Below are 13004 nucleotides of genomic sequence, written 5' to 3' on the forward strand. Positions count from 1 at the left end.
TAACAGCTGCTGCACGGGTGTGGGGAAGGTCCCCCGACCGTTCTCTGAGGGGTTCCGCTACCCATCCCTGTCAGCCATCCCCGTCAGTTACCCAATTCGAGCGCCCTCCCCGGGTTGCTAGGTAACCGCTCACCACCTGCAGGAGCGGCTTCCCATCCCACCCTCCCCAGAGGCCCTCCCAAACGCTTTTATCGGCCCAGGCGGCCATGGTGAGGGGTGGGGAAGGGGGTGGCCGCAGAGGCAAGCCGGAGCCTGGCTGCCGTGACGTCATCGCCGACGTTGGCCAGTCCGAGGAGCCAGGCAACGGTGACGCGCTCGCTGACGCGATGGTGCCGGCTGCAGCCCAGGTCTGCGGCTGCAGCCCAGGTCGGCGGCTGTTGGCGGCCGAGCTCTGCAGCGGAGGCAGCTAAGTTGCTATGGCAGCTCCGGGTGCAGGACTGGGAATTGGACTAGGGGCCAAGTGGTGGGAAGCCCGGGCCGCTGGGGCCGGCGGCGGCGGCGGCGGCGGCGGCGGCGGCGGCAGCAGCGGCAGCGGCGGGGGCGCTGCGGCTGCGGGGGCTGGCGGCGGCAGGTACAACGCCATCTTCGGCGAGAACATCCCCAAGCCCATTGCCCACAACGTCAGCCGCGCAGTCGGCGGGCCCCTCGGGGGCGCAGTCGGCGTGCCCCTCGGGGGCGCCGGGGACGTGCCCCTCGGGGGCGCAGTCGGCGGGCCCCTCGGGGGCGCCGGGGACGTGCCCCTCGGGGGCGCAGTCGGCGGGCCCCTCGGGGGCGCCGGGGACGTGCCCCTCGGGGGCGCCGGGGGCGGGCCCCTCGGGGGCGCAGTCGGCGGGCCCCTCGGGGGCGCCGGGGGCGGGCCCCTCGGGGGCGCAGTCGGCGGGCCCCTCGGGGGCGCAGTCGGCGGGCCCCTCGGGGGCGCAGTCGGCGGGCCCCTCGGGGGCGCAGTCGGCGGGCCCCTCGGGGGCGCAGTCGGCGGGCCCCTCGGGGGCGCAGTCGGCGGGCCCCTCGGGGGGGCAGTCGGCGGGCCCCTCGGGGGCGCAGTCGGCGGGCCCCTCGGGGGCGCAGTCGGCGGGCCCCTCGGGGGGGCAGTCGGCGGGCCCCTCGGGGGCGCCGGGGACGTGCCCCTCGGGGGCGCAGTCGGCGGGCCCCTCGGGGGCGCAGTCGGCGGGCCCCTCGGGGGCGCCGGGGGCGTGCCCCTCGGGGGCGCAGTCGGCGTGCCCCTCGGGGGCGCAGTCGGCGTGCCCCTCGGGGGCGCAGTCGGCGGGCCCCTCGGGGGCGCAGTCGGCGGGCCCCTCGGGGGCGCCGGGGGCGTGCCCCTCGGGGGCGCAGTCGGCGGGCCCCTCGGGGGCGCAGTCGGCGTGCCCCTCGGGGGCGCCGGGGGCGTGCCCCTCGGGGGCGCAGTCGGCGGGCCCCTCGGGGGCGCAGTCGGCGGGCCCCTCGGGGGCGCAGTCGGCGTGCCCCTCGGGGGCGCCGGGGACGTGCCCCTCGGGGGCGCAGTCGGCGTGCCCCTCGGGGGCGCAGTCGGCGTGCCCCTCGGGGGCGCAGTCGGCGTGCCCCTCGGGGGCGCAGTCGGCTTGCCCCTCGGGGGCGCAGTCGGCGTGCCCCTCGGGGGCGCAGTCGGCTTGCCCCTCGGGGGCGCCGGGGGCGTGCCCCTCGGGGGCGCAGTCGGCGTGCCCCTCGGGGGCGCAGTCGGCTTGCCCCTCGGGGGCGCAGTCGGCGGGCCCCTCGGGGGCGCAGTCGGCGTGCCCCTCGGGGGCGCCGGGGGCGGGCCCCTCGGGGGCGCAGTCGGCGGGCCCCTCGGGGGAGCAGTCGGCGTGCCCCTCGGGGGCGCAGTCGGCGGGCCCCTCGGGGGCGCAGTCGGCGGGCCCCTCGGGGGCGCCGGGGGCGTGCCCCTCGGGGGCGCAGTCGGCGGGCCCCTCGGGGGCGCAGTCGGCGGGCCCCTCGGGGGCGCAGTCGGCGGGCCCCTCGGGGGCGCAGTCGGCGGGCCCCTCGGGGGCGCAGTCGGCGGGCCCCTCGGGGGCGCCGGGGGCGGGCCCCTCGGGGGCGCAGTCGGCGGGCCCCTCGGGGGCGCCCGCGGCGGCGCCCGCCAGCCTGAGAGCCGCTTCTCGTTCGTTGAGTTCGCCGCCGTGCTGAGCGGCTTGGGCTCACCCAGCCCCGCGCCCAGACCCGCCCCCCCGCCCCCGCCCCTGCAGATCCTGCAAGGTCTGTGGCAGCACGACCCCAGCCCCAGCGAGCTGCGGAAGGGCAAACTGCGGCCCGGCCGCCTGCGCCTCGCCTCGCGGCCGCACCGCCACCTGGGACCCACCGGCCGCGACCTGCACGCCCTGAAAAAGCTGAGGGAGGCCGCCAACACCAATGACTTAGAAACGGTGCGGCAGCTGCTGGAAGACGGGGTCGATCCCTGCGCGGTGGACGACAAGGGCCGCGCGCCCCTGCACTTGGCGGCCAGCAACGGCAACGACCAGATCGTGCAGCTGCTGCTGAACCACGGAGCCGACCCAGACCTGAAGGATGGTCTGGGGAACACGGCCCTGCACCTGGCTGCCTGCACCAACCACATCGCCGTCATCACCACGCTCCTGCGAAGAGGCGCCCGGGTGGAGGTCCTCGACCGGGCCGGCAAGACCCCCCTGCACCTGGCTAAGACCAAGCTGAACCTTCTGCAGGAGACCCAGCCCCAGTGCTTGGAGGCCATCCGGGTGGAGGTGAAGCAGATCATTCAGATGCTCAAGGAGTACCTAGAGCGCCTGGGCCAGCACCAGCATCGCCTCCGGCTGGACGACCTCTGCACCCGTCTCCAGACGACCAACACCAAAGAGCAGGTGGAGGAGGTGACCGGCCTGCTGGTCAATTTCACCTCTCTCAGCCTGCAGGTGCCCGACAAGAGGTAGTCGCTTAAAGAGGCCCTTCCCCCCTCCCACCCCGCCCCCCCCATTCCCCTCCATGATCTTTGCCTAGCATCCATCATCACCATCTCAGCAAAAGGGGAGATGCCACCCTGTTCTGCTACCCTTCCACTGGATCCCCGCCTGCCTGGTGAAGACCTCATCATCTCCACTGAGGAATGTGGTACACAGAGGGACCTTTCTTTAGAGCCTCCACCCACAGAGGCAGTACCTGTTGCTTCCTTCTTTGGCCTCCATCACCCAGAACCCCATCACCATCCCTTCTGCCTGGCTGATAACGCATGGCCTATAGCTTCAGCCATGCCCTGGTGAATAGCCGACCTTCTGTTCTCCTGCTGCCTCTGTGGGCCAGTTTAGGCCTGCCCTCCTTTGGCAGCAGGAGGCACCAGATTAGGGGTTTCCAGACCTCTTTCTCCCTCCTTTTTATACCTGTGGCTCCTCTCCTCAATGGGACACAACTAGGAGCAGATGGGCCCCCGCCCTACACTCAAAGCTCCCTTCTGAGCTTTTCAACAGCACAGGTTCAAGTTCATCTCTGTGGCTTGCTGCTGTGAGCAGAGAAGCCAGGACTGGAGTGGACCACAGACTGTGGAGGGGCAGCCCCTTTTCCAAGTCCTTTTTTGGGGGGAGAAGCAGAGGTTTCTGGTGGTAAACATTGTATCTTTCACCGGCACTTAAATTTCAGACTTGAGACCTAAATGGAGCTGTGGTGAGCGGAGGGAAGATTTTTTTTTTTTTTTTTGAAATGGACAGTTTGGGGCGGGGCCAGGAATTTTCGAGGCTGAAATCTAAGGGGGACAAAGTTGAGGAGGGCACAGTTTTGAACCAAAGCATAGGATCAATAGCCTCGTCACTGGAAATGTTGGTTCTTGGCAAGAGGCAGGACCCTCTCTCACCTCCCCTTGTGGGGAGGGCTGGACCCTTGGAGGAAAGGCATTTTAAGAAGCTGACTCCCTTCAAGGGCTGCAGGGGAACCTCAGCAAGCTGCCCTTCCTCCTCGCAGCGTCTCTGGGCCTGTCTGCAAGGGCATCACTGCCTCGCCTTTTTACAGTGGTCTTGGACCTCAACTGGAAAAGATTGGTATTGTCAGGTGATGAATGCATGTCTTTTCTCTTTCCTTCCCCTTCACCCCCCTTCCTTTTTCCCCTCAGATCACCACAATGGAATTCCTCAGTCATTTAATTGGGGTAGGCAGTGGGCTGGGACAGGTTGTTACTCAGCTGGGGGCTGCTCCCCTGAGCCCAAGGTGGAGAAGCCAAGACTGGGGGGAACAGCAGGGCCTCCAGAAGATTCTTGAACGATTTTTATCACTAATCGTTCTATTGTTTCACATCTATAAACAGAGGCTACATAGGAATTTTCTATATTTTAACATCAATCCATTTAGAGAGATTGTCTAGTTTCATTCATTTTCATAGTGCCTGAAAGTCTGCAATAAACAGTATCTGTGGATGTTTAATAAAAGGGGGGCCAGGGGGTGTGTGACAGAAAACTCAAGCAATGGGATTGCAAACAGGAAGGTGATGGCTGTGTCCAAGAGGCCGGAGGGAAGTGAGTGCCTAGAAAATTGGTCAGTTCCAGTGTCTCCCAATCACCTTCATCATCAAAAAGAAAATCCTGTTTGGCATTCAAAAGCCTTCACAATTAACCCTACCTCTGTTTCTTTCCAGTATTCTTACAGCTTCTTCCCTCCTGTGTACTCTTTGATCCAGTGATCCTGCCTTCGTTGCTGTTCCTGGAACAAGACACTCCATCTCTCAGGTCTGGCAATTTTTCTGGCTCTCCTCGCTTCGTGAAATGCTCTCCCCTCTCATCTCTGGCTCCTGGCTTCATTCAGTTCCAAGTTTATATCCCACCTTTTATTGGGAAGACTTTCCCAAACTCTCTTAATTCTAATACCTTCCCTCTATTAATTATGTCCTATTTATCGTGAATGTAGCTTGTTTGTGTATACTTGTTTACTTGTCTCCTCCATTAGATTGTGAACTCTTTGAAGGCAGAGACTGTCTTTTGCCTCTTTTTTGTATTCCCAGCACTTAGCACGGTGCCTGGTATTTGGTAAGCAGTTAATATGTTTATTGACTGCCTGATTGATATTGATACCTAAATGCATGTTATCTCTAGCGATAGGAGTATACTCCTTGAGGACAAAGCCTGTCTTACTTTTGCCTCTGCATCCCCTGCAGCTAGGAAATGGCCTGACATATACTAGGGCTTTAAGAAATGCTTTTTGACCAATTCAATGCCACTGGGAAAACACGATGTAGTTAGTGTTTTCGCGCCACCTAATGGTTAGACTGGACATTGCAGTTTAGGGAAATGTTTATCGCTTTAGTAAGGGGTTTTTGTGTTTCCCCTGCTTCACCCACACTCCAGAATCACAGATCTCAGAGCTGGAAAGGATTTCCAAGGCACTCTTCCAACCTAAATGAGAATCTGCTTTACAGTATCTCTTAACAAGTGGTCAGGGCAGCTAGGTGGCACAGTGGATAGAGCACTGGCCCTGGATTCAGGAGGACTTGAGTTCAAATCCAGCTTCAGACACTTGACACTTACTAGCTGTGTGACCCTGGGCAAGTCACTTAGCCCTCATTGCGCTGCAAAAAAACAACAAAACAAACAAAAAAACCCAAAACCAGTGGTCAAATAGCTTCAGTGTGAAGAACTTGAATTGTGGGAATTGAGTGAACCACACTGACGCTTACTTGTGACAAAATTCTGGAGCTAGCTCAGTTCTCTTTCTATGGGTCTAGTCCAGTTTCTGCCTCATAAGAAGACTTATGGGAAGTGGGAGAGAACTTTATTGCATTGTTTGAACCTGGCCCTGCCTGGCTGAGAAGCTGAACCGCTTCTACCTGTTACTTGGAGACCTTTCACCAAGAATCTAGGTTATAATGACCAGAAACCCAAACAGTTCAAAAGATTGATGCAAGGAATTTTTCTCAAAACTATATACCTCAAGCACCTCATGTTTTTATCTGAAAACTGACCCTATACCAGTCAATCACTTACTGGTTCCACATCCCTTTGATTGAACACAGATACTTGGGGGAGTGGGACACCTCTTTTTCTTATTTGAGGAAATTGCATTTGTTCACTCTCCCACTCCCAAATTGGAAAGCCCCTAACCCTCCAATTAGAAATCAGATTACCTAATCTGGTATCCTTGTTTATATCCTGTTCATTGTTTTCTTTTAATACATAAAAATAGATCTCCCTCTGTATTCAGGGTCCAGTTCCAAACTGAGAAGGCCTGGCTCTGATTTGTTATGCAATTGACATGCAGTAGTTAATTGATGTGCTCTGAAGCTTGAACCTTTCTTTCCTCAGTTATTTCAGATTTCACCCATCACAGTTTTGGGAAAAGCCAGCCAGATCGAAAATGGACTCCAACCTCCGGGATGGCATCTTAGCTTTTGGGAAGACTGTCCCGGAGGTAGGACTCCCCCTTCGATTTCAGATTCTTCTGAGCTAAGGTAAGCTTTACCCCCAGCCTGCTGGGCAAAAGATAAAATACTGGAAAGATACTCCCTTTAAGGGGACAATGGGTTTTGGTAATAATAAAATACCAAAGGATTCCTCCTTGGATAAAATTTCTTTTGGCATGAGACCAGGGGAAGATGGCCTTGTTAAACTGACACACACTTAGGAAAATTCTTACCGGCCTGGAAACAGGTGTAGCTTCCCATACAGGAGTGGAGGGGGTAAGTAAAAGATAGAGTTCTCAAATTATGCTCAAACATATGAAAATCCAAATGGGTCTCAAAATTGGCCTGAGAAAGGGATTTTTAATTATGGCAAATGAAAGGCTTTGAGATTAGACTTTCAGTAGGAGGTAAGGAGGTTAACAAGTATGTGATTGTTTTATCGTTTTCTCTGTGTTTTTGTTTCTTTGTAAAATACAGAAAAATCTTTGTCTTGTGTCATGTTTAGCGTGGTTTGTAAATTCTGCTACCTTGAAAGATTTCTATGGGGAAAATGCAGCCAGCCAGAAGGACTGCCAAAAAGCTGCAGCCAAAGAGTTTGGTATCCTGGGGAAGGAAGATTAATGAAGATTCCTACTTGAAGCAGTTCTCCTAACTTTCTACAATCTGATGCTAAACTCTCTGTCCCAGTAAACAAAACTAAAAAAAAACAAATGAACCCCACCTGCAAGATACTTTCTCTCTGTCATTTCAGCCTTGGCTACACTGGGATTACAGAAATAAATTCAGATAATCAAAGAAAGGAAAACTTTTTTCTGGTTTCTAAGAATTTGTGACATTATAAGTGAATCAGAGATTCCAAATTATGGTAACTGCTAAAAAAAAATCTTAGTAGATTTTGGAGGTTTGGAGATTAATCATTAAGGCACTTGGAGATAGAATCATTTTGAGATTGCAGAAGAGAGCTCCTGAGATTTTGGATAATTCCAGGAATTCACGCTCTTCCCTTCATCCTATCTGATAAGGCACTGAGCAGAAACTTAATATTATGCTGAAATATATTAGTGATTTTTGAGGTACCACTCTGTAGAATTTCTTTTATGGAAAAAGAAGAATGAAATTCTGTTTCAGGGGTCAAAAACACTTAAATCACCTTTTCTCTGAAGGTTGATAGAGCTGTTATTTTAGTGTAATGAAGAAAGGCAGCTTGTTTGAAAATTATCCCAAAGGGAAAAACAAAATAGGTGGCAGTTCACATTTCAAATTTCTCTGGAACTTGGTGGCTGCCTCTTATTAACCCTTTCTTGACCATAAAAGGAGGAAAAACTTGTTGAAATCAAGGAGCAACTTACAAATGAATCAAATTTAATTCAGGAATGAAATGGGTGGTTTCAACCAGAGGGGTCTGTGAGGGGGAACAGCTCACCAAAGAAAATTTAAAAGGAACCATACAACTGAAAGGTCTTAGGAACCTCCAAAGGTAACAGTATTGCAATTAAGTGAGGTTCAGTCAAATTTTGTGCTAAATTTCAAAGGAGAAATTCTATGGAATAAAGATTATTTAGATGATTTGGGATATGATTCGGAAAAACCAGTGCTGTACCCCTGAAAGACCAATCTGGTTGGGACATATTCCCCAGTCTTTAGAATTTTGTGAGCTGCAAAGCAAGGGACTGTGAAGTTGCTACTTTTAATCTCTCTTTGTGGAAAGGGGAAAGTGCTACCTTGAACTTTTGAAAATGAGCTAATTGTTAACTCTGGGCTCTACATTTTAAAGCCTAATAGCCCTGGAAAATTGAAATTTTGATTTTGTGGTTGTAAATCCAGATTTGATTTGGTTGAAATTTGTCCTACTGTAACTAAACTATGTTGTAGTGAAATGTGTTCTAATAATTGTGGCTTCAAATGCAAAGAAAAAAAACTGGAAAAAATGCATGAATCAGGGAAACCTGAGTTACACTCCAGTCTCAGAAATTTATTAGCTTTGTGATCTTAAGCAAATTATCTCTGTTTACCTCAGTTTCTGGATCATTAAAAAGAGAAATAATAATGGTACCCATCTCCAGGGTAGTTGTGAGGATCAAATGATATAAAAATTGTGAAGTGCTTGACACAGTGACTGGCATATGGTAAGCACTATATAAATGTTGACTATTCTTATGGCTTCTTTTATTGTATATTGTGATAATTCTATACCAGCTTTTAGATGTGACTACTATAAAATGCTAAAAGATGGTAAAATGAATGATTTTTTAAATGTGCGATAATTTGGAAATAACATTTGGCTGAACTGATATCATCTGACATGGTAATAAGTTTTATTTCATGTTTTAAATACATGGTATTGTATATGTTATTATTGTGTTTCCAAAAAAAACCCATTCTTATATTGTGAAATGCTGTGAGAAACTATTGTATCAGAAATGCTGTTAGATAAAATAACTTCTCTTTTAATGTGGATGCTATTAAAAGAATGTGATAAAATAGATATTTTAAAACTGTTAAATATTTAATCGTGTATATTTTGTCTTAAAATAAATACATAAATGATAATTTTAATAATAATGATAATAATTTAGTTTGGGGGAAAAGTTGTACAGATACTTTAAGATACCCTTATCTGTGAGGCCCCTTGAGACTTCATATTCAGACTGGATTGCAAAATCCTATTAGCCCCACTGACCACGTGTTGAAAAATCTCAAGTACTGAAGTTTGAGAACCAAGAAAATAGGATCTCCCCCCTACCATTCCTTTTTGAAGAGGGGAGAGGGGAGAATTCACAAATTCACTATAATAGTGTTTTCATTCGGAAATTTGGGGCGATCACTTATAAAAATTACCAAAATGTATAGGGTGATTTAAAGATGTAACTTCAATACATTAATATGAGTCAATTAAGTAAAGAATAAATGAAATGTAATTGTTAGGGAAATATAAGAAAATTAATAATATTCAAGCCCTAAGATGTGATTAGTGAAATTTTGCCATTTGAGGTCAAACATTTGGGGACTATAATTTGATAGTTTTGAGTTTTGATTATAGGGATGGTTGTCTGGATTGTCATTGTCTTTTCTCCAATTAGAAATCAAATGACCTAATCTTGTATCCTGGTTTAAATCCTGTTAATTGTTTTCTTTTGATGCATAAAAATGTCTCCCCTTGTATTGGTGGTACAGTGCCAAGCTGAGGAGGCTTTTGTTATGCACTTGGCATGCATGAGTTAATAAAATCAACATGCTTGAAAGCTTGAGCCTCTGTTTCATCTTTCACCCCTCAAACAATGACAGGAAACCCACTGCCTCCCAAGACAGCCCATTCTACTTTGAGACAGCTCCCAGGGTAAGGGACTAATTCTGTGTATTGAGAATGTGCCCCTGTAACTTTTCATCCATTGTTCCTAATTCTGTTTGCTGGGGCCAAATCTAATCCTTCCTACTGTCCCCCACCCCCAGCTTTATCTGACTGTTGTCATTCCTGAAGCTGGGCACTAAGTGAGGGAGGACCACAGGGACCATGAGAGATGCCAAGGCCCTTTTCTGCCTCTGTCCCTCCAGACATCCCTCACTTGGGAGCCAGAACCTAAAGGAATTTTTGGTTGGTTGTGATCTTTCCTTCCTTACTGGTAAAAAAATATTTAGAAAGCTAGATTGCAACTTAAGGATTGCTTTGCCTGAATCCCCAAACTTCTCTGGTATGTTGTCTCATTTTTGTTATTTTGTTTGAGGAAATGATCTTGTTTCTCTGATTTGCCCCTTGTCACACTACTTCTTTGGGATGACATTATTTAGTCTGCAACTTTGAATCCTTTTTCACTGCATCATGGTCGGTAACAGATGGGTCTGATCTTTTTGCTTTGGTTTCTGTGGTTTTCTTTTTCCTCTCCATCTCTGTCTCTTTCCTTAGTCTGTTTATTTCTCCACTTTCCTTTGTCTCTGACTTCTTTCTCTGTCTCCTTCCCTCTATCCTTGCCAGCCCCACTTCCTGAGCCCAGGGTCCATCAGGGAGAGCAGCCCTCCCATCTCACTAGGACCTAGAAGAGGAAGGGGGGAGATGGGAAGAGGAGAGAGGAAAATGGAGGGAAGGGTAGGGAGTTGGGGAAAGAGGAGATGGGTGGAGGGAAACAACGGAAGGAGGGAAAGGTGTGGTGTAGAATGAGAAGGAAGGCAGGAACCCCCTCAGGGGACCGCCCACCCCCCACCCAGGAAAGAGGCAGTTCCCTCCTACCCTGCGGCCCAGTGAGGTTTCCTGGGCCTAGGGCCCTCCATTTGCTACTGGGAAACCCACCCCGCCTCAGGGGCGCCTAGGAGCGGGACAAAGTTGGGGGGAGAGAAGGGAAATGAGGAGGGGAAAAGGAAGATGGAGGGGAGAGACAGAGAAAGAAGGTCCCTAGCATCACTCCTCTCACCCCACCGCCCTAGGCCCTTACCCTTCTGGGCCTTGGGGGGGGCAGGCAATTCCGTCCGTCTGTCAGTCTGTCTAAGCCTTCCCCTCCCCTCCCCTCCCTTCCCTTTGCCTCCACCTCTTCCCTCCTTTCCCCGTCCCAAGTGACTTCCGGTCTTTGGCTTCGGTCACCGGCTTCTAGTTCCGGGGCCTCCTGACTTCATCAGTGCACGCCTCAGCTCGGGCCTCCTCCTCCTCCTTCTTAAACCTCTCTGGCTGACGGGAGGTGGGGGCCACGTCCTGGGGCTGAAGCCCTCCACCCTCAGGCTGCCTTCTCCTCCCTCTCTTCATTGACTTAACAGGGTCCCAGGCCTAGCCCCCCACCCAGAGAAGGTAACTTCGCCCCCTCCTTCATTGTCACCACCCTCTGTTCCTTGACAGACTGACAGACAGACAGAACCGCTCCCCGCTCTGACGTCACAGATCACGCCCCTTTCCAGTGAGTCCTTCCTGCCCTGGGGGCTCCCTCGTCTTCCTTCTCCACCTTTTCCACCCCCCCACCCCCACCCCCCCGGTCTGGCGGTGCTCAGCAGGGTGGAGGGATCCCGCCCTCCTCAGGGCCGTGGGACTGCACCCAGAAAGTGTCATCTCTTGCTTCCTCCTCCCTCCCAGTATGTCCCTGCTGAGGAAGAATTCCGTGTCCATGAAGGTGGTGTCAGCCGGTCTCAAGCGCTGGTTGCCATAGTGACTGGTCTGTTTCCAAGGAAACGCCAAATCCTGCGGACCCTCGGGCTCGCTCCTTAGCAGGCCTCTATTATGTGGCCCTCACAGCCAGGAGGAGGGGTGGGCTTCCTCCCCACTCTAAACAGCCAGGCAGGCGCAGTCCTAGCTCCCTCAGGGGCTACAAAACAACAGGAGACACGCACACACATCCATGGATGGGGGGCAGGGAGAGAGATGGAGAGGGATACAGAGACAGAGAGAAGGACCGAGGGGCAGAGCCAGAGAGACAGACAGAGAGGCTGATGGCCCAACGGGAGCTCTGTAAGGAAAGCGGCTGTGGGGCCGAGACTTGAGGCAGGACCGGGAACAAACGTGCCACCCGCCATGCCAGGCAAAGATTCACCCATCACCTCCCAGCCAGGGGCCAGGGAGTCTGTCCTTAGCCCAAATGCAGGGCTCCATTCTGGGATTTCCCAAGATGCTCGCTCTCTCAACTTTGAGCAATGCGATGCTGAGTACAAAGCACGCAAAGCACCTGTCACGGGCTACATGGGGACCAGGGGCAAGACCCACAGCAGAGTCACGTGGAAGCAGTTTAGGAGAAGGAACCCCAAATAGGTACCCGAGAAGCATATTTGTGTTCCCTGAGGAACACAGAAAACAGAAATTCCTCAATAGGTATAAGGATTAGGTTGGTTATGATTGTCCTTTATTCTTATTTTATTTTATTTTTTGGCAGGGCAATGAGGGTTAAGTGACTTGCCCAGGGTCACACAGCTAGTGTCAAGTGTCTGAGGTTGAATTTGAACTCAGGTCCTCCTGAATCCAGGGCCAGTGCTATGTCCACTATGCCACCTAGCTGCCCCCATTGTCCTTTATTCTTGAAGAGGACCGTGACATCGGGAGATGATATCACGACTTGCACTGAATTGGATTTAAGCGAGGGAGGGCTGTGCAAGATCACCAGCCTCACTCTCTCCTCCAGAGCCATCTTGGTTCAGTGGCAAAATATACATCAGGACGACTGCAGATGGCCCCGGATGTTTGAGGCAATTCAGGTTAACTGACTTGCCCACACAGCCAATGAGTGAAGTGACATTTGAACTCAGGTCCTCCTGATTCCAGGGCCAGTGCTCTATCCACTGTGTCACCTACCTGCCCCATATGGGTTATGAATCAAAGACTAAAAGGGTAGGATAGATGAAAATGAATATAAGTAATAAAGAAAAAGAGGGAACAAAATCATTTCTAGAAAATATGCAGAAAATAAAAAGATAGGAATCTATGAATAAAAATGTTGAAGAGGAGGAAAAAACAGGGATTCTATTTAATTACTTAGCTGGGAGGAATAAAAAGAGAAAAATTATATAACTAAAAAAGCTAATAAGCAAAATCAGGAAATTAGGGAAATGGGAAACATGGGAAGCAAATGGGAAAGGAAGGGCGACTGCAAGAAAGCTGGTGAGAATAAGATTGTCTTACAAATATTAAACAAATAACTAAAGTGACAGAGTTTCATGCTTACAGAGTAAGAGGGGGAAATCTTCATTTGGAAAACAAACCATTTTA

The 13004-nt window shown here is 51.8% G+C and overlaps 1 protein-coding gene across 1 annotated transcript; it reads left to right on the plus strand.

Moving 5' to 3' along the window:
• Positions 1-264: 264 nt before the first annotated feature.
• LOC122733549 (ankyrin repeat domain-containing protein 54-like) lies at positions 265-3682 on the plus strand. The gene is made up of 2 exons (XM_043974018.1): positions 265-493; positions 2090-3682. The coding sequence occupies exons 1-2, from the start codon at positions 417-419 to the stop codon at positions 2889-2891; spliced, it is 879 nt and encodes a 292-aa protein (XP_043829953.1). The 5' UTR covers positions 265-416; the 3' UTR covers positions 2892-3682.
• Positions 3683-13004: the final 9322 nt, after the last annotated feature.

This window comes from Dromiciops gliroides, chromosome X (assembly GCF_019393635.1).
Source record: "Dromiciops gliroides isolate mDroGli1 chromosome X, mDroGli1.pri, whole genome shotgun sequence".
NCBI lineage: Eukaryota > Metazoa > Chordata > Mammalia > Microbiotheria > Microbiotheriidae > Dromiciops > Dromiciops gliroides.